We start from the raw sequence: 27,902 nt of genomic DNA on the forward strand, positions 1-27,902 counted from the left end.
TAACATGAATTATACCGTATTGTTCAGCCGGTCATCAAAGCTTTCATTGCTCCAGCTAGGCAAGTCCTGATCATTCATGCCTTCCTCAAAAGGACCACCTCCTGTTGCCATGGTATGCAGTCAAAAATGCTATAAAAAAATTATAGTTAAACCTATTTTAATGCAGCATATTTCCCGTTGCAACTAAAAATTAGAGATCTTTTCTTTAAAGACAAACTATTCTAATCCAAACTCAGCACTATGCACTTTTCATGAAGTAAATGAGACCATAGAAAATTATATGCAGTTCCTCAGAAGCCTAGGAAATTGAGCTATTATGAAAAATATTTTACAAAGGTATTTTATGAAACACTAAAATCCATAAATATTAGCAATGCAGAGAAAAATCAAGACAGGTGCTAAAACTAAACATTCTCACAGATGTTGTCAATAAACTATGAGGTTTACTTTCTAAAATTGTTCTATTATAAAAGAACAGTACAAATTAAAAATATTTTAGAATATTCACCTTGTGCAATAAAGAGCACAAAGGTATAATGAGAAATTTTAGTTCATGGAAACACTATAAAGAATGCAATACAGTAACATCAGGTCCACAGTGATGTCAGTCTAATACATCTTCCAAGAATTAAAAGTTTCCTATAAAGAACGTAACCAAAGCAAAATGCCCTTTATTCAATACTAAAATATATCCCAACAGAGCGTTGAAAGGGACACTAGCTAACAACCAGTAAGAGGAATTCCTTTTCCTTGCTATACCACAAATTACAAACATTTAATTAGAAAATGCCCTGGGGTTTATCCTAAATATGGTTTATATAAAAATAAAAACATATGAACCACTATATTTGTGTATTTAGCAAGGAAATAGTTTGGCTAATATAAGATAAACTAAGGGTCTGCATTAGAAACAAATCTGAAGTTAAATTCACTCTGTCAATAGTTAAGGAAATCACTTCTGCCTAAGTTTAACTAGTTTTGATACAAGCAACACCTACTTACATATAGCTAAAGAAAATTAGAGAAAAATATAATAGCTTTTTAAAGCTGAATCCTTAGCTTATCCTGTTGAGCATTGGTATGAAAGATCACAAACTATGTGTAATTACATATACAGTAGTGCTGCGATACCAAGCATGCACAACACAAGAACAAATTTGTAGTCCAGGTAGCCGTGAAACACGTTAGCTGGGTTGAGCAGGAAACCAGTTCCTTTCACCCACACTGATATTCACATAACATTCAGTTACAGAAGTGGAATACTGACACACTTTTGCAAGTAATCGCTTTCCTACATAGCCCAAGCTGTCAGGTGAAAATTAGGATCATGTTCTGAAGTTATCTTATGCAATACAATGTGGTGTTATTTTATTTCTTCTGGTGCTAGTCAGAACTTAGTAGCTTAGATAGGAGACCAAAAAAACCAGAAGGTATATAACACTAGTGGGTCAGACTTTTGTCCCCATCTGAGACCACTAATTCCAAAAAACACATTTTCACATCACAGAAAAAGCACACTATATGTCCAGAGGTCATCTGTGTTTATAAGTTGGCTACCAAAGTGATTTCTTGGTATCCATCTAGGATTGATGCTAGAAGAATTAAGCCTGATCTACATCTGAAAGTTGTACCACTGTAAATATTATGGTTACCTAATGTGGATGTACTTACACTGGCAAAAAAGGTGCCTTATATCAGGACAGTGCATTCCCCTTCCTGTACAGGAATAAACTCTACCAATATAAGCACTTTTATACTCATTTAACTGTGTCCACATGAGGGTGTTGTACTACTTTCACTTTTATTGATGTAGTTAAAGCAGTAAAACTTCAGGTGTAAACAAATCCCTGGTTCACCTCTGCCTAGGCACAAACTGCATAGCTAGGCTAATTTACAAAACAAAAAAAATTAAAATATCAAGCATGTATTACTTTTGAAAACAGTTTCTAAATCCATAGAAGGAACAAGCACTAAACAGATTACAAGGTTTGCAAGCAAAACTATCTTTGACTTATTTTTTGATAGCGGCGGTAAACGTGACTGTATGAGCCCCTCAATGCCCATCTAGCTACAACTGTTGCCAGGCCTGACAAACTCACTACACAAAGCACACTGTTACAATATTTATCCAAAGAATATCTTGTAAGGTACCATATAAACATTGATGACACTCTAGTCATTAATATTCTTGCATGATGCACTTACAGTTAGAATGTGAAGAGTTATGTACGTGTGCTGGAAATAAATTACTAAAATATATTTAGACCAAGCAATCCAAGTACAGTAACTCCTCATTTAAAGTCATCCCAGTTAACGTTATTACACTGCTGATCAATTGGAGAACATGCTCGTTTAAAGTTGAGCAATGCTCCCTTATAACGTTGTTTGGCAGCCGCCTGCTTTGTCCACTGCTTGCAGAACCAGCAGCCAGTTGGAGCTAGCTGGTGGGGGCTTGGAATCAGGGTGGACCAGCAGTCCCCCCACGCCCCATCAGCTCCCCGCTCCCTTAAGTTCCCTGTGCGCGCAGCTGCCCAGCAGGCTATCAACTGCCAGCAGTTCAGCTGTCCCTCCACCCACTACCATGTGCTGCTCCTGCCCTCTGCCTTGGAGCAGCTCCCGGGAGCCTCCTGCTTGCTGTGCAGGGGGAAAGATGGAGGCTAATGTGAGGATGTCCCCCTCCCCACTGTTTACCCCATCTCCATAGAGTGGAGAGGGATGGGGGACACACACGACAGGGCTCAGGATGGAGGGAGCCTGCTGGCAGCAGCTGCTGTCTAAACTTGCTGATCTACTCAAAAAGGCAATGTACTTAGAATGGGGTCAGCGTACTTAAAGAGGCAATGTGCATCGTGCTCGCTCTCACACATAGGGTGTATGTCTCTGCCATGCTGTCTCCCCTCCCTCCATTTGTGCTGCCTTGTAGAGTGAGAGTACGTGTACATACACACACACACAGTCTTTTGTCTGGTGAAAAAAATTTCTTTGGAACCTAACCCTCCCTATTTACATTAATTCTTATGAGGAAATTAGATTCGCTTAACATCATTTTACTTAAAGTCACATTTTTCAGGAACATAACTACAACATTAAACGAGGAGTTACTGTAGAACTGATAAACTGGTTTGTCCTAAACAATGCAATGTATGTGGGCAGGCTTTGCAAGCAAAACACAATAAAAGTATGTTGCATGTAAGGTAAACAGAATGACCAAACAGCAGGAAGAGGGCACCAGCTTGCTCAAAAACACACAGTAGGACCAAAAAGAAAAGGAGTACTTGTGGCACCTTAGAGACTAACCAATTTATTTGAGCATAAGCTTTCGTGAGCTACAGCTCACTTCATCGGATGCATACTGTGGAAACTGCAGAAGACATTATATACACAGAGACCATGAAACAATACCTCCTCCCACCCCACTCTCCTGCTGGTAATAGCTTATCTAAAGTGATCACTCTCCTTACAATGTGTATGATAATCAAGTTGGGCCACTTCCAGCAAAAATCCAGGTTCTCTCACCCTCTGCCCCCCCCCCCAACTCACTCTCCTGCTGGTAATAGCCCATCCAAAGTGACCGCTCTCTTTACAATGTGTATGATAATCAAGGTGGGCCATTTCCAGCACAAATCCAGGTTCTCTCACCCTCTCCCCCTTTTCCAAAAGCCACACACACAAACTCACTCTCCTGCTGGTGAGAAAACCTGGATTTGTGCTGGAAATGGCCCACCTTGATTATCATACACATTGTAAAGAGAGTGGTCACTTTAGATAAGTTATTACCAGCAGGAGAGTGGGGTGGGAGGAGGTACTGTTTCATGGTCTCTGTGTATATAATGTGTCTGCAGTTTCCACAGTATGCATCCGATGAAGTGAGCTGTAGCTCACGAAAGCTTATGCTCAAATAAATTGGTTAGTCTCTAAGGTGCCACAAGTACTCCTTTTCTTTTTGCGAATACAGACTAACACGGCTGGTACTCTGAAACCTGTCTACTATTAATAAACTTATTTTTAGTTTTACCATAAAATCATTTCAGTCCTCTGTATTAAACTGTGGGTCCTCAGATAAACTAACTGGCTTTTATGTCTCTTTGAAAGAAACAGACTTGATAATTTTGGTGACTGTTCAGTGATTGGGGATTGACACTGCAGAGAGAAGCCCCTGTGCAGCTTTGATGGGAAAAGTGACTTTGATGGGAAAAGTAAAGACTTTGCCACGCAAAAGCATAATCACCTAAACTAGAGAAGGCAGTGCACCTGGTGCTACAAGCAGATGTCACCACCAAAGGTCTACAAGTGAGGAGGAAAACAGTATGTCATCCAAAATTTTATGAAAGATCGTTTAATAGAGACCTCATTTCAAATCAATATGCTCCATCAACACCAAGTGCAAACACAGAATACGTTTTGCAATTAAGGGCAAATCCACCAAGTGAATATATGCCAGGCTTGACAGTGTAACAACCATTTTATCCTTACCTACATCACTGGCCATTACGAGTTCATCTTGGCAAGATTAAAGATCATCTGGTTTACAATCAAACTAGGTAAGTATATTCTTCCCTTATGATGTTATACAATTTGTCTAAGTCTCGTATAAGATTACATCACAACAGCCATTTTTTTTCCAGTGTAAAAAACAATGGGCAATATTTATCTTAGCATCTAACAGAAGTAAGACGCACATCAGATACATTTTTTACTACTACATAAAACCTCCTGTAGGGATTGAGTATTTCCACTTAATTAAGACTCCAAAATCAGGTCAGTTACACCTATGCAAACTTCTGAAATCTTAAGTAACTCTTCTCTCCTATTTACCAATATTTTGGTGGCATTGAGACTTTTAATCCTGGCTTATAGCATTCACTAAATCAACTAGACTTACTTATATGCTTAAATTTAAGCATATGCTTAGGCACCTTGCTGAATCATTGTCCAGGCAGCTTATCATATCCTGATGATTTCTTACATTTGTTTTTAAAACGTTTTCTAATAAACCCACATCCCTATTGGACTCACATCAATTCTTAGAAACTGATGCAAATTATTTGTTACTTTGAGATGAGATATTTTTCACCAAGATGAGCTTGAACTATACAGCTCTTCCAACTTTTTTCTGATTCATTCGTTTTAACTGAGACCACATGCAGCTCTTTTCGAATAGTTAATTCAATAAAATGTCATGCACGTGAAACTAAGTTCAGTTTTTCTTGGTCTTTTCTTGGTGTACTTGTGGCACCTTAGAGACTAACCAATTTATTAGAGCATAAGCTTTCGTGAGCTACAGCTCACTTCCTCAGATGCATATCGTGGAAACTGCAGCAGGCTTTATATATACACAGAGAATATGAAACAATACCTACTCCCACCCCACTGTCCTGCTGGTAATAGCTTATCTAAAGTGATCATCAGGTGGGCCATTTCCAGCACAAATCCAGGTTCTCTCACCCTCCACCCCCCCACACAAATTCACTCTCCTGCTGGTGATAGCCCATCCAAAGTGACAACTCTTTACACAATGTGCATGACAATCAAGTTGGGCTATTTCCTGCACAAATCCAGGTTCTCTCACATCCCCCCCACCCCCATACACACACAAACTCACTCTCCTGCTGGTAATAGCTCATCCAAACTGACCACTCTTCAAGTTAAAATCCAAGTTAAACCAGAACATCTGGGGGAGGGTAGGAAAAAACAAGAGGAAACAGGCTACCTTGCATAATGACTTAGCCACTCCAAGTCTCTATTTAAGCCTAAATTAATAGTATCCAATTTGCAAATGAATTCCAATTCAGCAGTTTCTCGCTGGAGTCTGGATTTGAAGTTTTTTTGTTTTAAGATCGCGACCTTCATGTCTGTGATTGCGTGACCAGAGAGATTGAAGTGTTCTCCGACTGGTTTATGAATGTCAGGATACATGAAATCAGATGTCAGGAATTATAACATTCATAAACCAGTCGGAGAACACTTCAATCTCTCTGGTCACGCAATCACAGACATGAAGGTCGCTATCTTAAAACAAAAAAACTTCAAATCCAGACTCCAGCGAGAAACTGCTGAATTGGAATTCATTTGCAAATTGGATACTATTAATTTAGGCTTAAATAGAGACTTGGAGTGGCTAAGTCATTATGCAAGGTAGCCTGTTTCCTCTTGTTTTTTCCTACCCTCCCCCCTCCCCCAGATGTTCTGGTTTAACTTGGATTTTAACTTGAAGAGTGGTCAGTTTGGATGAGCTATTACCAGCAGGAGAGTGAGTTTGTGTGTGTATGGGGGTGGGGGGGATGTGAGAAAACCTGGATTTGTGCAGGAAATAGCCCAACTTGATTGTCATGCACATTGTGTAAAGAGTTGTCACTTTGGATGGGCTATCACCAGCAGGAGAGTGAATTTGTGTGGGGGGGGTGGAGGGTGAGAAAACCTGGATTTGTGCTGGAAATGGCCCACCTGATGACCACTTTAGATAAGCTATTACCAGCAGGACAGTGGGGTGGGAGTAGGTATTGTTTCATATTCTCTGTGTATATATAAAGCCTGCTGCAGTTTCCACGATATGCATCTGAGGAAGTGAGCTGTAGCTCACGAAAGCTTATGCTCTAATAAATGGTTAGTCTCTAAGGTGCCACAAGTACTCCTTTTCTTTTTGCGAATACAGACTAACACGGCTGTTACTCTGAAACTTTTCTTGGTGTGTTATTTTCTTTCACTTTACTTCCTAGCACAGAGGTGGGCAAACTGTGGCCCACGGGACCATCCTGCCCGGCCCCTGAGCTCCCAGCCCTGCTTTTCCCTCTTCCTCGCAGCCTCAGTGCACTGCATCGCTGGCGGCACTCTGATCCGCCACTCCTGCCAGGCAGTGCAGCAATGGGGGCTGTAAGCTCCTGCCACTCTGAGCAGCATGGTAAGGGGGCACAGGTAGGGGGTTTGATAAGGGGCACGAGGTCCCAGGGGGCAGTCAGGGAACAGGGAGCGGTTAGATGGTGTGGAGGTTCGGGGTGTGTGTGGGGGCAGTCAGGGGATGGGAAGCAGGGTAGGGGATGGGAGTCTCGGGGGCAGGGGTGTGGATAGGGGTTGAGGCAGTCAGGGGACAGTGAGCAGGCGGGGTTGGATGGGGGTAGAGTCCTGGAAGCGGTTGGGGTAGGGGTATGGATAGGGGTCAGGGCAGTTAGGGGACAGGGCAGGGGGAGGTTAGATAGGGCAGAGGTTCGGGGGAGGTCAGGGGGTGGGGAACAGGGGAGGTTGGATAAGCGTGGGAGTCCCAGGGGGCCTGTTGGGGGCGGGGGTGTGGATAGGGGGCAGGGCAGTTAGGGGACAGGGAGTAGGGGGGGTTGGATAGGGGGTGGGGTGCCAGGGGGCAGTTAGGGGCAGGGGTCCCGGGAGGGAGTGGTCAGGGGATAAGGAGCAGGGGGGTTGGATGGGTCAGGGGTTCTGAGGGAGGTAGTCAGGAGGTAGGAAGTGGGAGGGGGCGGGGTGCAGGCTGTTTCAGGAGGCACAGCCTTCCCTACCCGAGTCTCCATAAAATTTCACAACCCACATGTGGCCCTTGGGCCAAAAAGCCACATTAACATCTTTTATGTTTATTTTCTCTGGTTTTCGGTGACACTTCGCATATAGTCAGTTTCACCATTTCCCATTGGTCAGTATCTCCCTTGCTGAAGGGCCCCTTAGAAGCACTAACAAAGAAGAAAATAGTTCCTACCCTTTAAAGGTTTTAAAATACAAAAAAAAAAAAAAAAAAAATCAGGTCATTGCAGTTAGTGGATAGTCTATCAGAAAAATGGGTCATTAAGCTAATTTTAAAAAAATTCCAAAAATTTAAAGTTGAGAATGTTCACTCATTTTTATCATCAAGCAGTCACAGAAAGCCAACATACCAACTCCTCACTCTATCAGGACTTGCACTAATGATCCATACCATCAATTTTGTATTGTATAGACCTAACACAATCCAATATCAAAACTGCTGATCCTATTATACTGGCAATAAACAAATTGTGTAAAGGTACAAGTCAGGTAAACATTTGCACAAGAACAAACCAATGCCAAGATGTAACCTTTTACTTTAGGCCTTTTATTTTATGTACACTTACAACTTCAAGTGTGACTCCAACAAGTTATGAAACAGTCTCTTGTCAAATTTTAAAGTATCCATTTGAGCTGAAAAAGCTCATATGTTCAACATTTGTAATTTGATTGTGGAGGGAATCAAATATTCTGCACAATCTTCAACTCAGAAGTTCTGAAAACTAGATATTTTAAAAGGGACAACATTAATTTAAAATCTAGCCTTAAAAAAGCTAAATTAAAAGTAATTTCAGATACCACAGACACTTCATGAATCCCCCTTCTAATCTCCAGTTTTGCCTTCATATTCTGTTGCTACTGGGAGATCCAAGCAGCTGAGAAAGCTGGCTATACATTAAACTGACTAAAGCAGTGTTGCCAACCCACGATGTAAACAAACAAAATCCCAGAGAAATAGTTCTCTAATCTCTTTCAGCTGACAATCATTCGATGAAGTGAGCTGTAGCTCACAAAAGCTTATGCTCAAATAAAATTCTGTCAGTCTCTAAGGTGCCACAAGTCCTCCTTTTCTTTTTGCAGATTAACAGGGCTGCTACTTTGAAACATATCCTCACATGTATCACAAACAACTGTGAACAAAAACACTGCAGCAGGAATGTTACTTGGACGGCGAGATGTCCCTCCAGTGGGGGGTACCGAGAAGCCCCGGCTCTAGCACAATAAATCGCCCATAAACACGCTCGATACCGAGTGGCCAGGCACACGAAGGGCCCCAGCTGAAGTCCATTTTCATTACGATCGCTGTTCCAGGCCCAGGCAATAGAACCCAGGACCGACCTACCTGCCTGCCCTTCAGTCGCTCCGAGACCCCAGCGCAGGAAAGTTCCTGCCCCCTCCACCTCCTGCTGCCGCCAGCGGGGATGGAGGAGCCGAGCTGCGGCCTCAACCGCTACAAGGTGGGGAGGCCGTTAGCAGGGCGGACCCGCTCCTTCCCAGCGGCAAAGCCGGCGGGCGGGCTCCGCGCCAAGGGCCGCTGGCAGGAAGCGGTCGGGCGGCCGTTGCCCGTGAACGCGCAGCGTCTCCTCGGAGAAACGAGCAACATACCCTCCCCCAACACCCCTCCACGCGGCGGGAACGACCGGCGCAGCTGGCCGGGCACCTTGGGGCGAGGAGCCGCTGCACAGAACCGGCGCCTCCCCCCACCCCGCTCCGTGAGAGAGCGAGCTGTCGGCGGCCGCTTTGTCCGCCGGGACCCGGCGACACTGGCCGGGCAAGACGAGCGCCACGCAGCTCTCCCCGTCCCGCGGGGGCCGTGCCCGGCCCGGCCGAGCGGGCTGCGAAGGCCAAGGGCTCCTCACAGGCCCGTCCCAGCTCTCCCTTCCGCGGCGCCTCCGGTGCAGCGGGCCGGGCAGCGAGCGGCGGACTCCCCGCGGCGAGCGGCAGGGAAAAGGCCATGCGGGCAGAGAGAAGGGGAACAATGCGGCAGCGGCGCCGCTGGAATAACATCGGGGCTGCCCTGGGGAAGGATCCCGCCTTGGGAGGAGCTCCAGGTAACCGAGATCGGGGCCCTCAACCAGGCCCGCCCCCCGGCCGGACTCGGGCTCCCAGACCCCGGCGGGGCAGCGGTGTTACCTTGGCAGCAGCACTGCTACCTTGGGCCCTGCGGCACCGACCGGGCCCTGTTGGTTGCGGGGTGAGGGGGGACAGGGACCCTCACACGCAAGCCTCAACGGCCACCTTCGCCGCCATTTTGGTTCTCCCCTGTACGCGGAGGCGGGGCGGGGCGGATGGATATACACCGTTACTTAGTAACGCACTTCGCAGATGCTCCTCCGCGCGGCCCCCTGCGGCGGCGTAAGGGCACGTGACTGACGGCCGACACAGCGCGCTTTTTTTTCACGCTATTCCGCTCACTCCATTCCTGGCGGGAAACCTGAGACAGCTTAATAGAGCCAGTGCCCCAAAAATAACCAAAACTATAAATCCCGACATGCCATGCGTGACCAAGCTAGTTCCACCTACTGAGGAGCAGAGCATGGTGGGATTGGTAGTGTCAGTGGTCTTGAGGATGACTATGGGTGGGTGTGGAGAGAGGGGGGAAGAGAGAGCGAGACACACACCCACACACGCTCCGATCGCAATGCATGCTGGGAAGTGTAGTCTCCTCTGACAGGTTAGTCTGTATTCGGCAAAAGAAAAGGAGGACTTGTGGCACCTTAGAGACTAACCAATTTATTTGAGCATGAGCTTTCGTGAGCTACAGCTCACTTCATCAGATGCATTCATTCTCTTTTGGTTACAGTGCTCCAATAAGGGTCAAGAATTTTGTCGCTAAAGCCTGGAGTGTCTGCTGAGAGAGATGGTCCCATGGCATCACAAACAGGGTTGAGAGCACTTTTTGTTCAGCATGTCACTGGTTCAATCACCACTGGGATTCACAGTCTGTTTTCATCCAGTTTTTAAGTTCTCAGCCATTTTGACTTTATAATTACACTGGTGCCATGGACAGCTATAGTATATAAAATATGTATTTATCCCATGCCAAGAGTTCAACACCACTGTGAAATCTGATGTAACTCAACTAATCGCCCCACCCTTACTCAACAGCTAATGTTTGTGCATGCAACAGTCCCATGGGTTGTCTGGCGGAGACTGCACACGTAGTAGATTACAGGGCCTAAATGCCACAATTCTTCAAAACAATACAACTAGCCCATGCAATTGCCTCAAACTCACATCCTCTCACCCTAGCACACATCCTTATTCACCCCTCACACAAATCAAAACAAATCTTCCAGAATTGTCACTTTCTACGTGTGTCACTCTGAAGACCAGAATGTCTGTCAAGTCTGTGTGAAGTGACAAACAGCAACAAGTATGGTAGAGAGCTAATTTTGGTTAGAATATGAGCAGGTTCAATCATCACTGGGATTTGCAATCTGTTACCATCCAGTTTTTAAATTATCAACCATTTTCAGCTTTTTTACCACCCGACTTTATGAATTACACCTGTGTGATGATACAGGCTTCTAGCTACTAGTACTGCATATTGATCTAGTTCAAGGATTCTCAAACTGGGGGTTGTGACCTCTCAGGAGGTTGCACGGTTATTATGTGGGGGGGTCATGAGTTGTCAGCCTCCACACCCCCAAATCCTACCTCACCTCCAGCATTTATAGTAGAATTAAATATTAAAAAGAATGTGTTTTTAATTTTTAAAGGGGGGTCACACTCAGAGGCTTGCTGTGTGAAAGGGGTCACCAATACAAAAGTTTGAGAACCACTGATCTAGCTGCATTATAGGTGTCCTAAAAAGAAAGGAGAATTGTTGGGATTGTGCCCTTTGTTTACTTCTCTATGGTTATATATAAAAGATATGAAACATTTTTTAGATTTTAAATTCATGGCATATTAATAGGATCATAACATCAGTCATCAAGTGTGAGAAGTTATTTTTATTTAGACTGCAATAGAAACAGTTTAAAGTGCATACTTAGGTTTAAAAGTTTTCATATTGTCTCCTAAGTCACACATAAAATGATAAATAAGAGATTAAAGAGAAAAATCTTCCTTTCAGCACATTTAATTTGTGCATTTATCTCCACATTGTGTATATTCTTTTTAAATTTTTCCCCTGTTGTGTCTTTTGTGTCATTTGTAGATATTTTTACACAGCAACAAGAGAAAAAAGCAAAACAAAAAACTTTCAGGCCCTCATTATACATCATAAAGAAGCACAGGCACACAAAAAGCACATAGAAGAGAACTTTATCTCTGTTTACACATAAATAGTTACATAGTCTTAAGCTTCAGAGTGGTAGCCGTGTTAGTCTATATCAGCAAAAACAATGAGGAGTCCTTGTGGCACCTGAGAGACTAACAAATTTATTTGGGCATAAGCTTTTGTGGGCTAGAACCCCCTTCATCAGATGCATGGAGTGGAAAATACAGTAGCAAATATAAATACACAGTACATGAAAAGATGAGAGTTGCCTTACCAAGTTGGGGGCGGGGGGAGGGTCAGTGCTAATGAGACAATTCAATTAACAGTAGAATACCAAGGGAGGAAAAATCACTTTTGAGTGGTAATGAGGGTGGCCCATTTCAAACAGTTGACAAGAAGGTGTGAATAACAGTGGGGGAAAATTAGTTTTTGTAGTGACCCATCCACTCCCCATCTTTTTTCAGGCCTAATTTGGTGATGTCCTGTTTGCAAATTAATTCCAGTTCTGCAGTTTCTCATTGTAGTCTGTTTCTGAAGGTTTTTTTGTTGAAGAATTGCCATTTTTAAGTCTCCTATTGAGTGACCAGGGAGATTAAAGTGTTCTCCTACCGGTTTTTAAATGTTATAATTCCTGGTGTCAGATTTGTGTCCATTTATTCTTTTGCATAGAGACTGTCTGGTTTGGCCAGTATATATGACAGAGGGTCATTGCTGGCACATACTGTGTACATATACCTGCTACTGTATTTTCCACTCCGTGCATCTGATGAAGTGGGTTCTAGCCCACGAAAGCTTATGGCCAAATACATTTGTTAGTCTCTAAAGTACTATAAGGACTTCTTGTTTTTATAGTCTTAAGCTTCATTTATTAACATATACCTGTGTTTTGTAAGATCAGTAACACTTTGGCTTCCTCTCTGCAGCTCTTTACATCAGCTCTTCACGCCTGCCACCAGAGGTGAAACTAAGCTGGTACGCCCAATACGGCATACCGGCAAGAGCCAGTGCATCGTACTGGCGCAGCCCGGCTTCCCCAGGGGGCAATTTAAAGGGCCTGGGGCTCCCAGCAGTGGCTGGAGCCCCAGGCTCTTTAAATTGCCTCCAGAGCCCCGCTCCTGGAGCCCTGGAGTAGCGGCTGCAGAGCTCTGGGGGCTATTTAAAGAGCTGGGGTGGTAGAAGCAGGGGAGCCCCAGGCCCTTTAAATAGCCCCCAGTGCCCTAGGGTGGGGAGGGGCTCCGGGGGCTATTTAAAGGGCCGGGACCCCAACTGCCTCTGCTGCCCCGGTCCTTGAAATAGTCGCTGGAGCCCCACTGCTTCCCAAGGACTCTGGGAGCTATTTAAAGGGCCCACGGCTCCCCTACTTCTACCTGGGGAAGCGGCGGGGCTCCAGCGCCTATTTAAAGGACTGGGGCTGCAGAGGCAGCTGGAGCCCCCGCTACCCCAGGGATCCGGGGGCTATTTAAAGGGCCAGGGCAGTGGAAGAGGGGAGCCCCGGGCCCTTTAAATAGCCCCCGGAGCCCTGGGCTGCTGCTGCTGCTACCCAGGTGGGGGAGGCACTTACATATCAGGGTGGGCTGGGGCTGGCTCTGACCCCCTCAACCCCACCCCTTCCGCCCTAGGCCTCGCCCCTTCCGGGGGCCAGAGCTGGCCCCAGCGTACTGGTAAGTCACTCGACTTACTTTCACCCCTGCCTGCCACCCATTGGTCTACTTCATATGACGTTACCTTTAATATGCTATAACTCCTGCTATCGTGTCCTGTGGTCTCTATCAGCTACATCTCTGTTTTCAAAATAAGATACCTGGGGTGTTATGTCCAACATCTAGGCATCGCTGGCATTCAGAAAACCCCTACTCAGTTGCTGCCTATCCCCATAGGCATCTTAATTCCCTATGTGCTTAAGTTTCTGCCATTAAAGTCCCCAAAGTGCTTAAATTTTGGTAGCTGGGCACGTGCTCAGCCACCTCCATCCTGACGCTGCCCAGCTGCTCAGTGCTTAACTCTCATTCACACACTGAGTGTTCCTCTGCCTTTGGGGCCCAATCCAGTAGACATACTCAGAGCATGTCTAAACCCACGCCAAATGTCTGCTGGTGGTGCAACCCTCTCTTATGTCCTTTAGACCAATAGTTAGAGCTCTCACCATTTGTTTTTTTTATAGGCTTTTCCCAGAGTGACTGGTGATATAGTAGCCATATGATATCCAGGTCCCTAACTAAGACCAAAGGTTGCAGCTCAAGAGGGGTATCCGATCATGAGTTGCTCATACCTCTACTCCTACTGCCAGAAGTAGGGAAAAGGGGCCATGAATTCCTGAGCCTATATTACCTGAGACTCCAAAAGCAGGAGGCTCTAAGAATTTGTTTGTGGTTTATTGCTGAATGCTGATCCTGTGCAGTGGGTGTTTTCTTTATGCTCCATTAAAAATATGGTAAAGGAGACTTACATTGTTACTAAAGCCTTCATCACCTTATTTTACTTTACACGAGCAAAACAACAGCTGCAGGAAATTATTTTCCATGGCTCATCAACTGATCCCCTTTGTGCTAGAAGAACACAAGGACCAGAAACTCTGTGAGGCAGCAAATCTCTGATTTTTATGGCAAATGTCCCCACAGCAGGGAAGGGCATAAGGACATATTCCTATGTTTCCACAAGTGAAATCACTTAAAAAAAAAGAATATGCAGCAACTTCCTGTAATAGATCATGCTGATTTGTACCATTACCATCTCTATAACTATTGTGCAACTAATAATCTCATCTTAGAGCATGTAACAGATACTTGTTAAAAATAATTCTGCATCTATTACTTGAGTAATGTCTTTTTCTCCCACCCTCTACTGCCCTGCATGCATAATCAGCATTATACTGGCAATGGTTCAGAGAAAGATGTTCTATGTTTCAGAGTAGCAGCCGTGTTAGTCTGTATCTGCAAAAAGAACAGGAGTACTTGTGGCACCTTAGTGACTAACAAATTTATTCGAGCATAAGCCTTCGTAGGCTACAGCCCACTTCATCGGATGCATAGAATGGAACATATAGTAAGGCTAATCAGGAATCATAACATTCAAAAACCAGTAAGAGAACACTTCAGCCTCTCTGGCCACTCAGTAAAAGAGTTAAGGGTACCAATTCTGCAACAGAAAAGCTTCAAAAACAGACTCCAAGGAGAAACTGCTGAGCTTGAATTAATATGCAAACTAGATACCATTAACTTGGGTTTGAATAGAGACTGGGAGTGGCTGGGTCATTACACATATTGAATCTATTTCCCCATGTTAAGTATCCTCACACCTTCTTGTCAACTGTCTAAATGAGCCATCCTGATTATCACTACAAAAGTTTTTTTCTACTGCTGATAATAGGTCAGTTAATTAGCCTCTTACAGTTTGTATGGCAACTTCCACCTTCTCTGTATGTGTGTGTATATATATAAATATATCTTCTTACTATATGTTCCATTCTATGCATCCGATGACGTGGGCTCTAGCCCACGAAAGCTTATGCTCTAATAAATTTGTTAGTCTCTAAATTGCCACAAGTACTCCTGTTCTTTATGTTCTATGTTGTGACTGAGCAGTACCTATTATTGTCCTGCAGATGGCAGCAGCATCTAGTCCAGTGGTTGTCAACCTAATTATCATTGTGGGTCACATATGCAGCTCTATATGTGTTATGTGGGCCACATCCACACAATATACATATACTACCTGTACATCTACAAAAAAAAGTGTTAGTATTTGTTTTATGACAGAAATAAGATTCAAATCAATCTTGTATCTTTCATTTCAACACCAGCAAATGCCTACCAAGAACATTTTAAATTAGCTAAATAAGTAAAATCATTAACTGTTAAAAATTAATTTACTGTAAGGATGGCATGGTATGGTGTATTGTCACCCTCACTTCCGTGCTGTGGCTGGTGGTGCGGCTGGCCTGAGCGCCCAGAGAGTGCAGCTGCGGAGCCTGCCTGCAAAGATGGGGAGCCCTGTCAGATGCATGGGACTGCCCACCGTGGGACTGTCCACCATGCACCCAGCCCCCCTGCTAGGGACTGTCCCCCATTCACCCAGGATCTAGATCCCCCAACACTGGGCTGGCACACATGCCTGCCCTGCAGAGACAGGGTGCCCTATCCAAGGCAGAACAGCCCCCCATGGACTGCCCCCTCCAGAATCCAGCCTCCCACCCAGGGACTGTTCCCGCCCTGAACCCAGCCTCCCACCTAGGGACTTCCCCTCTGCACCCCCCCCCCACCTAGGGACTGCCCCAGCACCTCCATATCCAGTGCCCCAGTATCTAGCTCCTCATCCAGGGAGTCCCCCAAGTCACCATTGCCCACACCTAGAGCCTGCCCCCCATGCACCAGCTGCACCCCTCTCCCTGCAGCCCTGGACCCTCTCCCTGCACTAGGGTTGCCAGGTGTCCAGTTTTTGACAGGAATGCCCGGTCAAAAAGAGACCCTGCTGATGGGGCCACTAAAAGGGCGGTCATGGGGTCTCTGCTCACTACCTCCACCCCAACCACTGTCTCCACAGCTCCCATTGGCCAGGAACCTGGCCGGGGCAGTGTTTGCGGGCACGGGCAGCGCATAGAGCCGCCTGGCTGCCCCTGCGCCTAGGAGCCGGACATGCTGGCTGCTTCCAGGAGCTGCCTGAGGTAAGCGCCACCCAGAGCCTGCACCCCACACCGCCTCCTGCACCCCAACCCCCTGTCCCAGCCCTGAGCCCCCTCATGCACCACAAAGCACTCATCCCCAGCCCCACCCCAGAGCCCACACCCCAGCCGGAGGCTGCACCCCCTCCCGCACCGCAACCTCCTACCCCAGCTAAGAACCCTCTCCCACACTCCGAACCCCTTGGCCCCAGCCTGGAGCCCCCTCCTGAACTCCAAACACCTCATCCCTGGTCCAACCCCAGAGCCTGCACCCCGAGCTGAAGCCCTAACCCCCTCCCGCTTCTGAATGCCCTGCCCGGTGAAAGTGAGTGAGGGTCGGGGAGAGCGAGTGACAGAGGAATAGGGTTGCCAACTTTGGTTGGACATATTCCTGGAAGTTTCATCAGATGACATAATCTTCAATTAAAGGTTAATCTTTAATTCCTGGAGATTCCAGGACAATCCTGGAGGATTGACAACCCTACGGAGGAAGCGGGGATGGAGTGAGCAGGGGGCAGGGCCTCAGGGAAGGGGCAGGGCAAGGGTATTCATTTTTGTGCGATTAGAAAGTTGGCAACGCTAGCCTGCATCCTAGCTCACTGCACCCCATTCCCATGGCCACTGGTCTACTAGGTTAGCTGTCTGTAGTTGAGCAGTGCAGCCTGCTCTGCCCATCTGCCGCTGCAGTCCTAGTGCCGGGAGCCTGCTCCAGCCAGGGCCACTGGAACCATAATCCTGTGGGGTGGGTGGGCACTGAGCACCCTGGCTTTCTACTGATGCTGCTGGGCCCGATCCTGCATGGCCCAATTTTTGCACCCCCCTACCAGCTCTGTGCCCGGGGCAAGTGACCCTCGCACCCCACCCTAGTTATGGCCCTGCGGAGGTCACATGAGCCACAGCTATATGCTGTTTGGGCTGCAAGTGGCCTGCATGTGGCAAACCACTAATCTAGCCACTTTCACGTTCTCTAGCTATCTGAAATAGCAATGTAGAAATGTGCTAAATGGAAACAGAAAAGAAAAACAAAATGAGAGAGAGAATTGTTAACTTGTAAAAGCCACCCAAATTTCCTCCCTGACCCCAAACAAAGAACTATACAATGAAAGAAACAAACCAAAAACTAATATACCTTATGAAGAAATTATCACAGCCAGGAGTTCATATGATTTTGTCCCTGTTTTTATTCAGTCCATTTTGAAGCTAAATTAATGAGGGAATTCTCATTTTCTATTCTTTCTGCATTATCATAGATAGCAAAAAGAGATAGTTCCAACATTTGAGATTCCATTCTAAAAAGAAAGTATTGAGGGGGCTTCTTTAAAATTGGAAAATTAAAAGAGCATCTGATAGCAGTCATTCCTGCACGTTTCATGAGCCCCATGGACTAACTGCTTTCTTTACACCTTATGGCTTTGATTTACATTAAAAATCTGTCAGCATTAAAGTATTTAGCGTATAAAGCTATGCTGAATACTGCAAAGTCACCCTAATTTTCATGTCCGTATGTGCTCCTATTTTAATATGGAAGCAATCTGCCAAAATGTGTACCACTATAGAGTACATCTGATTGAAAATAAATGTGTTCTTTAGCAGTTGCATTGTCTTAGGCTCACACCCTGGAGGTGCATGTTGACTTTGTATATTAACACAAGTTGTCAAACATGTCACATAGTAGCAATACAGAGTTAAGAAATTTCACAAAGTACCATGGAAATTAACTTTGTGGTGTGTGATACTGCATACTTTACTGAAGCAATAAAGCATGCAATACTGAGCCACACGTCACAGTGGGTAAGTGTGAAGCACTGGGGTACCATTTAACCAGTTCAGTAACGTTCACTTTTATAAAATACTGCATGCACTCAAATTTCATGTGATTTGTGTTACTTATACCCAGATATTTTATTTGCGTTTTACTCCAATAGCCTTCAAAAGCTACATGCTATTGATATTTATAATTTACTTGTTCATCTTCCTTTGTTGGGGAAGAGATATTTTAGGTGCCTCTTACCAGCCAAGAAAGCCTGTACAACTATTCTTAAAGTGTATGTTTGCTTTTATGAATCAGTTTTTAAAAATGAACAAATACTTGTAGTAATGCATGTCATATATGTACATTAAATTTAAAATAATGAACACATAGACAAAAGTTAGGATGGCTTTGACGTGTTTTGATTAGATTTATAATCCAAATATTACTGACATATTTCTAACATAATTGCTTACTTCCTTTGTTGAACTGCACTGGCAGGTTTGGATGACATACACTTAATTTCCAAATTACTTTGCTATATATCTTTACTCAGTGGGGCTACGGCTACAGAGTGCTCAATTGTGATGTTATGAAGAGACTGAAACCACTCCACAGTTAAGGTTGCAACCAGGACTCTATTATAATGCTAATTTCTGACCCCTAAAATAAAAATGCTCACTTTTAAAATTTGAAGGGAAATTTTTAGTAGAAGGGAGAATTTTTCCAGAAAATTTGAAAGAAAGTAAGACTTAAAACTGAAAATACAGTCAAATTATGATTATGGAATTACTTGGTAAATAGTTTCCATCATATCTACAGGAGAGTTTTCAAGCAAAGAAAATAAAAAGTAATCATTAGCATCTTTCAAAAAGTAGATATAGGCCTTGAATGCTATATCCAGCAGAGCAAAACAATGTAGATAATATTTTCATTGGCAACATTAACATATAAAAATTCACGTGTAATTCCTCCCCCCGGAAAACATTAGATCAGACCCCATTTCACAGGGACTTTCTATGTCAATTGATTTACCTAGGAGCAGGTTAGAAGTTTCAATCTTAGAAGGCCTGGGCACTCTAGCCCCGATCCACAAAAACATTTAAGTATGTGTATAGTTCAAGAAACAAGATGGAGGACAATGGTGAATTGGGCTCCATATAGCTACATGGTAGGTATCTTCCCTAGATAATCAAATACCTTCTTTCACAAGGCCAATTTATTATTATAATTAGAGATAAACCTTTACCAAAACCATAGATCCAAACACCCTTAAACTTTGAGAAAGTTTGCATCAGGAGTCAGATCCAAAATTTGCATCTTGGACCCATCTCTAATTATTGTATATAGTCTTTCAAATAACTGTACCTTAAACCCATATAGACAGCCCTGTAATTGCAGCGATTTACCTGAATGTCCATCAAATCCATAGACCACTGGTGAGGCAGAGGAGGTAAGTAGCACAGTTGGAGCTAGTCAACATTCCTGCTTGCCTCCACTTTCAACTGGAGAGGCATATACATGTCCCAGACTACAATAATAGGGGTAGGAAAAAGCAGAGAGCCAGTTCTAAGTGTGGTTCCCATTATGGTACTGCCTGGGGACACTATTATAACCTGTTGGCACTGGGGTTTGATTAATTCTCATTGAAAGTGATAGATGTAACAGCTGCCTTTCATTCAGAATAAATGCAAAAAGCAATTAAGCTCCTTTATGGAATAGACATCTGAAACAATAGGAGCCACTGGCTAAAACACAGACCATGTGCGAGGCTGGAATAGGTGTTGAGCCATGCAGTCTGAGTAGTTTTCCTTGAGGTCTGAATACAAAACATGTGGGGGCTGCATACAGTTTGATAGAGCTGTGCGCATGAGGGAGAGAGAAGGGGCAGTAACACCCTGGAACCATCCAGTGAAGGGAGCAAGGAAACCCCAGAGACAGCCAGAGAAGTACTTGTAGCATGACCCTAAGAAAAAGCTAAGAGAGCTTTTTGTTAAAGTTCTGACTAAGAAGAGACGTGGAAGTATGAGCAAAAACTGGATGTTTCATTCCTACTATGTTGAGGAAAACAGGACTTTATGTACATTCTTGGTAAATAATACCTGACTCCATCATCAATTTGTCCTCCTAATGGAAACAACTTGCAACTTCCTGAGTATTTGCTAAAGGGGGTAGCCCTATATTAAATTGAGGGGGAAACAACTGATTCCATTTCTGAAAGAATTCTACCCAAGGAAGCCAGTATTCAGTTGTAAGACGTATGGATTTGATCTCAAAGAAGATATGTAACATACAAGTTTTTTCAGTGTTGCCACCATTTAACTTAACAAAGAGTATGGGCCAGATTTAATGGTGAGGTAAATGATGGGTTAACTTCCACGCTGTTGAGTAAGTGAATATGTCACTAAATAAGTATAAACTCCAAACTGCAGGCATGCAATGGCAGTGAGACAGAACTGGTGGGGGCAAGTGCTTTATGTTATATCTTTTTACACAATCCTGTTTGTTTTTTCCTGATACAGCCACCACCCTTCCACCTCCTCATATGAATTTGCACCCACATACTGACATAACTTAAAACACTTTTGAATTTGGCCCATTATTTGTTTCTATAGGCTTTGAAGCCATTTTGCATTTCACTTTCAGTTCAGCAGGAATGAGCACTAGTCTACACACACTTTGTGCACCAGCAAGAGTGCCTTACACAGATGTAGCTTATTTTGTTTTGTAGCTGATTTAGTTAAATTGCTGCAACCCCCTTGTATGTAAATCAGTTTCAAAATCTCGACAAAAGGGAACAACTCCCACTTAACTAAAGGGTAATTAAGAGTAGACCAGCCCCAAAAGAAAAAAAATATGTTTTTTCAAAGTATGCTGTTTTTCATAAATATGACTCCAAAATACCATATGGAGTATAAACAGTTACTAACTTTATTTAGCTGTTTAAAAATTATCTCTGTGTTTTTACTAACAATCTAATTGTTCGGTATTTTTGGTCACATATAAAGGACTCTGAGTTTCCAATCACTCTAACTGTTGAATGACATGGCGGCATATTATATATGATGACTCAAAGTGAGCGCTTGTACGAGCTAGAGCAGTGGTTCTCAAACTATGGGGCAAGCCTCCCAAGGGAGGCACGAGCAGTGTGCTTTTTTTTTTTTTTTTTTGAAGAGCTCTGGCTATCAGCCCTGGGTGGCTAGGGCTCGTGCAGAAGAGCCATAAATACCTAGGAAGTGGGAATGAAGGGGACAGCCAGAGCCCAGCCAGGCCAGGGCTGACAGCTGGAGTCCTGCCACCCAAGCACGGTCTCTCCTTCCCACCCAACCCCACTGTCTCACTGTGAGGCAGCCCAGACTTGGGCTCTCCTTCCCTCCTCCTTCAATCATAGAATCATAGAATATCAGGGTTGGAAGGGACCTCAGGACGTCATCTAGTCCAACCCCCTGCTTAAAACAGGACCAATCCCCAATTTTTGCCCCAGATCCCTAAATGGCCCCCTGAAGGATTGAACTTATAACCCTGGGTTTAGCAGGCCAATGCTCAAACCACTGAGCTATCCCTCCCCCGCAAATCCCTCACCAGGAGACAGTCTGAGCTGAGGCTCTCCTTCCCCCACTCCCCAATCCCTCATCTGGAGGCAGTGGGGCTCCGGCTGTAAGCCCCAGGGTGTCAGCAGCAGCACAGAAGGAAGGGTGACAATGGGGCTCAACCCTTCCTTCTGTGCTGCTCCTGGCACAGCGCTGCCTTCAGAGCTGAGTGCCCAGCCAGCAGCTGCTGCTCTCTGCTCTGCCTTCAGAGCTGGGCAGCGGGATATGTACTTGGAGGGGGTGGCGTAAATAACTACAGATACAAAGAAGGGGAACCCAATCAAGTAAGTCTGAGAACCACTGAGCTACAGCAATTTTGTTGAAGTCAGTAGAGTTGTACTGTGATGTTGCACTCCACATGTTTAATGGAAATATGTTTATAAGTGTGAATATGATGTAACTGGAATATGCTTCATGAAAAGGTCTCTTGTAAGGTATCATTACAAAGCTTATAATCTACTGAGTGTGTTCATCCTCTTTGTATGAATGTATCATTCTTGTATCTGAAGCTAGAAATATGAAGTATTACTCTAACATTCTATTGTAATTATGCAAAGTGTGGGCCATTAATGGTGGTTTAGAATCTTGATGGCTCCCATTGACCAGGAAAATTGGTTGTAAATGGCTCTGTTTACTTGTAAGTCTTCCTATGTGGGGCGGGGACCCAGAGAGACAAAAGATTCCCGCCTTGTGCCAAAGCTATAAAAGGGGGTGGAACAGAACAAAGGGGGCTGCCAGTCATGAGAAATCCCCTAGTTACCACCTGAGTTGGCACTAACAAGAACTGTACTGGGGAAAGACATGGGCCCAGACTAAGAAGGAGTCTAGTCTGTGAAAGAAGCTTATTGGAACATCTCTGAGGGTGAGATTTACCTGTATTCAGTTTCTTAAATGTATTAGGCTTAGACTTGCATGTTTTGTTTTATTTTGCTTGGTAACTTACTTTGTTCTGTTGGTTATTACTTGAAACCACTTAAATCCTACTTTTTATACTTAATAAAATCACTTTTGTTTATTAATTAACCCAGAGTAAGTGATTAATACCTGGGGGAGCAAACAAGCTGTGCATATCTCTCTATCGGTGTTATAGAGGGCGGACAATTTATGAGTTTACCCTGTATAAGCTTTATATAGAGTAAAACAGATTTATTTGGGGTTTGGATCCCATTGGGAGCTTGGTGTCTGGGTGCTGGAGATAGGTGACTTGCTGAGCAGTTTTTGGTTAAAGTCAGCAGCTTTGAGGGCATGGACCAGACCTGGGTCTGTGTTGCAGCAGACTAGGATGTCTGGCTCAACATGGCAGGGTTCTGGAGTCCCAAGCTGGCAGTGGAAAACAGGCTCAGAGGTAATTCCAGCACATCAGGTGACAGCCTCAAGGGAGTCTCTGTAATCAAACCCGTCACATGTACCCACTTACATTAGGGCTGAATTTGGTCTGTCTTGTGTAAAAGTGAGACTGTGCCTTTTAACATGTCTATCAACTATGCACACACTCAAGGCATATATGTGCTTTTATTCACAAAACACATTTATGATGTTGAAATACAATATTATTCTGGTAACTGGCAGCTTCATTGTTGTGATAATGATCTAAGCAGGTTTTAAACATGGAAGGCTAATTTTTCAGTCATTCTCTAATCTAGTTTATACACGCAAACCTTAAAGGCTGCTTTTTAAAATTGGACTCATAATGATTTTAAGTTAACAGGAAAAAATTACAAAGCTGAGGCTGGCTATCTCTGATTTCAATTATGTTTTGTATCAGGTGTAAATAAATTACATTTTTCAAGCTATGATTACTACATAAAAGTGATAGAAGCAACAAATCATTAATGGTGTGAATTACTGAAAAATACATGAATCAGAGAGTACAAAAGTATTTAGGATTTTTGATTTGATTAATCAGATTTTCGGCATCCATAGTAAAAAATAATTTAAAAATATAATCTTGGCTAAACTACCAAAAATTCTAGCAACTTCTTATAAAGGCATTTTTGTTACTTGATCAGCATATGTGTATAAGACTATTTGAATATCCTCTTGCTGGATATATAATACTGTACTTTCTTGGGACACAATTTAAAATGTGGTTTTTACCGACTTTAGAATCAAGTCTATTACATGTTTTCTATTTATTCTGGACATTCCACAAACCAAAAAAAAAAAAAGCCATGAATCGTGTAAACAAATTAATTCATAACAGATGGAGTGAAAGTAAATTTTGGCATGTACAGAGCTACAATTTCATGGTTGTACAATCTTTGACCCTTCTGTGTTTTTACATGACAGCTGAAGTTGATTTGAAACTTTCCAGGCTAAGAGTCAGCCACATATGAAAAGATGAAGCTCCACTTCTTATAAATGGCACTTAACACTTGCATTATAGCTTATCAGGAAGAAAAAAAAAAAACAACCTCTTAACAACTCAGCATACCACACAAATTCTTGTCTGTTTGCAGACTCTTTTGAGTTTGAGTGACAAAGGGCTGACTTTATGAACACATTATCTTGGATGTACTGATTTTACAAGCTCTTGAAATTGTGCCAGATAAAAGACTGCAGCAGCACAGCTAAAAAGGCTCATAACATGAAGAAAGACCCTCCACTTTCTTTGACTGAAATAATTTCTTTTAAACATCGATGTAAGAAAGTAGGTGGCTTTTTAAAGTTCTATTGCCCTTGAAGTTGACTGTCAATTCACAGCATGGACTGACTGATGTCACCATGCACATGGGAAGTTTAAAGTTTTACGAGGTCTAGCATAGAAGTGAGCAACAGCGATATAATTTTTATAATTGTTTTTAAGAAATTAGCTGAGAGATTAGTGAGTAATTCATGGTGTTTGATGACTTTTCCCTCACGTATGGTTGCAAGTTGTCCAAGAGCAACTTATTCATAGACTTGGGTGGCCAGGTCATTAGCTGGGTAAACTGGCATAGCCCCACTGAAGTCAATGGAGTTTAGCCAATTTACAATAGTTGAGAGTCTAGGTCTGGATCCTCAAAGATATTTAGGGGCCTAACTCCCATCCAAGGGAATTAGGCACCTACATGCCTTTGAGGCTCTGGGCCCTAATCTTATCTCAAGATAAGAAGGGATCATTATGTTCTTTTTTCCTCTGGTGCTTATATGTCTCCCATTTCCATAGTATCTAAGCACCTCACAATACTGGGCGTAAATATCCTCATGGCACCCCTGTGATGATAGTCATCTAGCCCGACCTCCTGCATAATACAGATGATTGAATTTCACCCAGTAAATTCTACATTGAGCCCCATAACTTGCGGTGGAACCACAGTATATCTTTTAGAAAGACATACAATTTTAATTTAAAGACTTCAAGTGATGGCGGCTCCCTTGGTAAACTGTTTTAATGATTAATTACTCTGAATTAAAAATTGTGTGCATTATTTCCAGTCTGAAGTTTTCTAGCTACAGCTTTGAGCCATCGGATCTTTTTATGCTTTCTTTCGGCTGCTAGGTAAAAAAGTCCTTCTAATAATAGATGTCTTCTTTCTGTGTAGATTCTTGTAGATCATGATTTTCTCAACTTTATCTGCTATTTAAAATGACTTGCAGAATATCTTCTCTCAATGATTCATTATCTAGGTCATTCGTGAGCATTTTGTTGTAGGTATTTAACATTTGCAATGCAAAATTAGAGCTGTGTTGTTTAGTTTTAATTGAACCTATGGCTTACATAGTATGATTTCTCTTCCCTGAGTGGATAAGTATTATTCTTAAAATTAGATTGCCAGTGCAAAAACTCACTTTCAAAATTGTCCAAAATTGCTTTCCTTGAATATTCCTTAATATTTCTTATAAAGTTCACTCTTTCCAGAAGCATGCCTACCAGTACACTCATTTGCTGGGCTGTTCTTGGAAAACCAACACAAGTGAAGTGCCAACAGTCAAAACAAATTCAATTTTTTTGTTTGAACAAACATACATGGAAAATGTATCTCTGTCCAGCTCTAAATTAGCCCATAGTAGTATGACTATGTCCCAACAAAGTCCGAAGGCTCATGTGCCTATAAGATGTCACTAAAACAATAATAAATGTTCCCTGTGTTTGTCCATCATAGTTAGAATGTCCTTGTCCATCATAGTCAACCACAATTCTCTGCCTCTAGCCCCTTTGGCTCTCTACATTACTTTTTTTGTGTGTTTTTGCAGACATTCCTTACTTTCCCAGCTCTACAATGTATTATCTATTACACAGTTCTAAATTAATCTTACATGCTTGTGTGTTTCTGAAGCCTAACAAATTTAGGCCCTGATTCAGGAAAGCACTTAGGCATGCGCTTAATGTTAAGCATGTGCTGAAGTGCTATCCTGATGAGGAATGCTTTCCTGGATCAGGGCCATAGAAAGACCATAGATCTTTCTTCCTTTCTTTTTTTATTAATTTATTTTTCAATTTGTGTATTATGCACTATATTATAGTCTTCTCTCTCCTGTGTTCCAATTTAGTTACAGTCTTGATCACTGCAACTCCTCAGTAACATTCCTGCCCGCTGACTCATAGCAGACCTAAGTCTCAACTCTACAGAATTTAATAGCAAAAACAATCTCGCTCACAGAAAGGCTGTGGAATTCTTTGCATCAGCGAGGAAGATTTAACAATTGTAAGTTATGTCTGGAGAGTAAAGGTAAAGATGGTAGGTGGGTTTGAGGGTGTAAGCAGGGATTTGGGGTGTTTTCTACAATGCTGAGTAAAAATGGACATGTTTTTGAACTAATAACATATTGTTTTAATGATCCCTAATGATGTGACTGTGTTAAGGGTGGATATAGATGTTTTGCTAAAACATTTAGTTATGTTATTCAATAAACTCTAAACTAAGATCTGTAGTCCTAAATATATTTTAATACATTAATGTATGAACTATGGCAAGACTGTTTTTAGGCCTTAAAATGGGTTAAAATCATTGACAGCGTTGCAGAAAAAGTGGGTGCATTTCTGTAGATGATATTACCCAATGTAAAACAGTGCAGTGCTTGAATAATGAGGTAATGAATACTTGTTCATGAGAATGGTTTAGCTTTTAATAATTCTTAAGAATGCAAGGAGAAAAATATTTCCCTGCAGGTCATATACTGACCAATTTACATTTTCAGCAGGAGATTTCACTTCACTGCAAAGGTTCTTGCCTATTATTATTATTATTTTATTTTATTTATTTAGCGCCATTGATGTTCTTGGCATTGTACAAATACAGATGACACAGTGCAAACTCCACACAGCTTGCAATCTACAGAATTCAGGCAGGCAAAACCAAAACCAAATCACACATCGAGAGTCCAATATTTTAGCAGTGTAGTGTTTTTTGATGGTATTGATATCTATTTGGTGGATTACCATTGAAGAACATTGAAGGATAAGTGATTTTCGGAGGAATTTGAACAGAGGGGAAGTCTGACTAGAGCATAAATAGTGGGAGGAAATTCCATGCATAAGGATGGCATGGAAGAAGAAAGTTTAAATACATCTACCTGGCTTTTTTTTCTTCAGTGAAATAATTTAAAATCTCTCAGAGAGCCATGCACATCCCCTCCCCGCTATAATATCTTATCTACTATATGGGTACCACTGTCCTTTTATGGATGGAATGTCAGAACATCTCATAAGCCTTAATACTGCTTTACCTAAAGATGATTCTCCTTTGGATCAAGTGGTAGTATTTTGTGTCTTCAGATGAGAAGAACTTTCTTTAGGTTTTTATCTTCACCTATGGCCTTTCATGGTGTGTGGAAAACTGATGACAGCAAATCTGTAAGATCTGTTATCCACCTTGAAGGTTTTTCAGGGGAAGAGCTCCTATGTGTACAATTTCTGTTTCCTTTACGGGTAAATGTTGATGTTAGAGGGAAAGTCATCTTTATAATTATTCAGCACATATTATCTCTTTGGAGTCACTAAAGTCAGTAACAGAAAAATGTTCACTAAAATCATGTGACTGATTTCAGCTGTGTTGTGACTATTTATTTACTCGTATGGCAGCTTTATTGGAATGAATAGGCTTGCTTGCTGCTTTAATATGTGAATGTTTGTTTATTTATAATCATTGACATAGTGTAGGGAGAGACTTTCTTAATTAATTGTTTTACCTTTGAAGGAGATTTCTGCTTAAGTTGTAAGTAACTATGTAAAATGAA

The 27,902-nt window shown here is 42.9% G+C and overlaps 2 protein-coding genes across 13 annotated transcripts in view; one reads left to right on the forward strand and one right to left on the reverse strand.

Moving 5' to 3' along the window:
- Positions 1–9,812, reverse strand: part of PCM1 (pericentriolar material 1) — an 89,101-nt gene extending 79,289 nt beyond the window's left edge. For all 11 annotated transcript variants that reach the window (XM_084626943.1, XM_084626942.1, XM_084626935.1 and 8 more), the window contains exons 1-2: positions 9,655–9,812; positions 16–129 (exon numbers count right to left, since the gene is read on the reverse strand). In XM_084626943.1, the coding sequence (XP_084483069.1) occupies positions 16–111 (96 nt within the window). In that variant the 5' untranslated portion in view covers positions 112–129; positions 9,655–9,812. The remainder of the gene's footprint in view (positions 1–15; positions 130–9,654) is intronic.
- Positions 8,332–27,902, forward strand: part of FGL1 (fibrinogen like 1) — a 69,558-nt gene continuing 49,987 nt past the window's right edge. The window contains exons 1-2 of one of the 2 annotated variants that reach the window (XM_084626944.1): positions 8,332–9,572; positions 26,217–26,371. The gene's annotated coding sequence lies outside the window, so the exon portion shown is untranslated. The remainder of the gene's footprint in view (positions 9,573–26,216; positions 26,372–27,902) is intronic. The other variant, XM_084626945.1, reaches the window with a different exon arrangement.

This window comes from Lepidochelys olivacea (genome assembly GCF_965140295.1).
Source record: "Lepidochelys olivacea isolate rLepOli2 genome assembly, chromosome: 4".
Lineage (NCBI taxonomy): Eukaryota > Metazoa > Chordata > Testudines > Cheloniidae > Lepidochelys > Lepidochelys olivacea.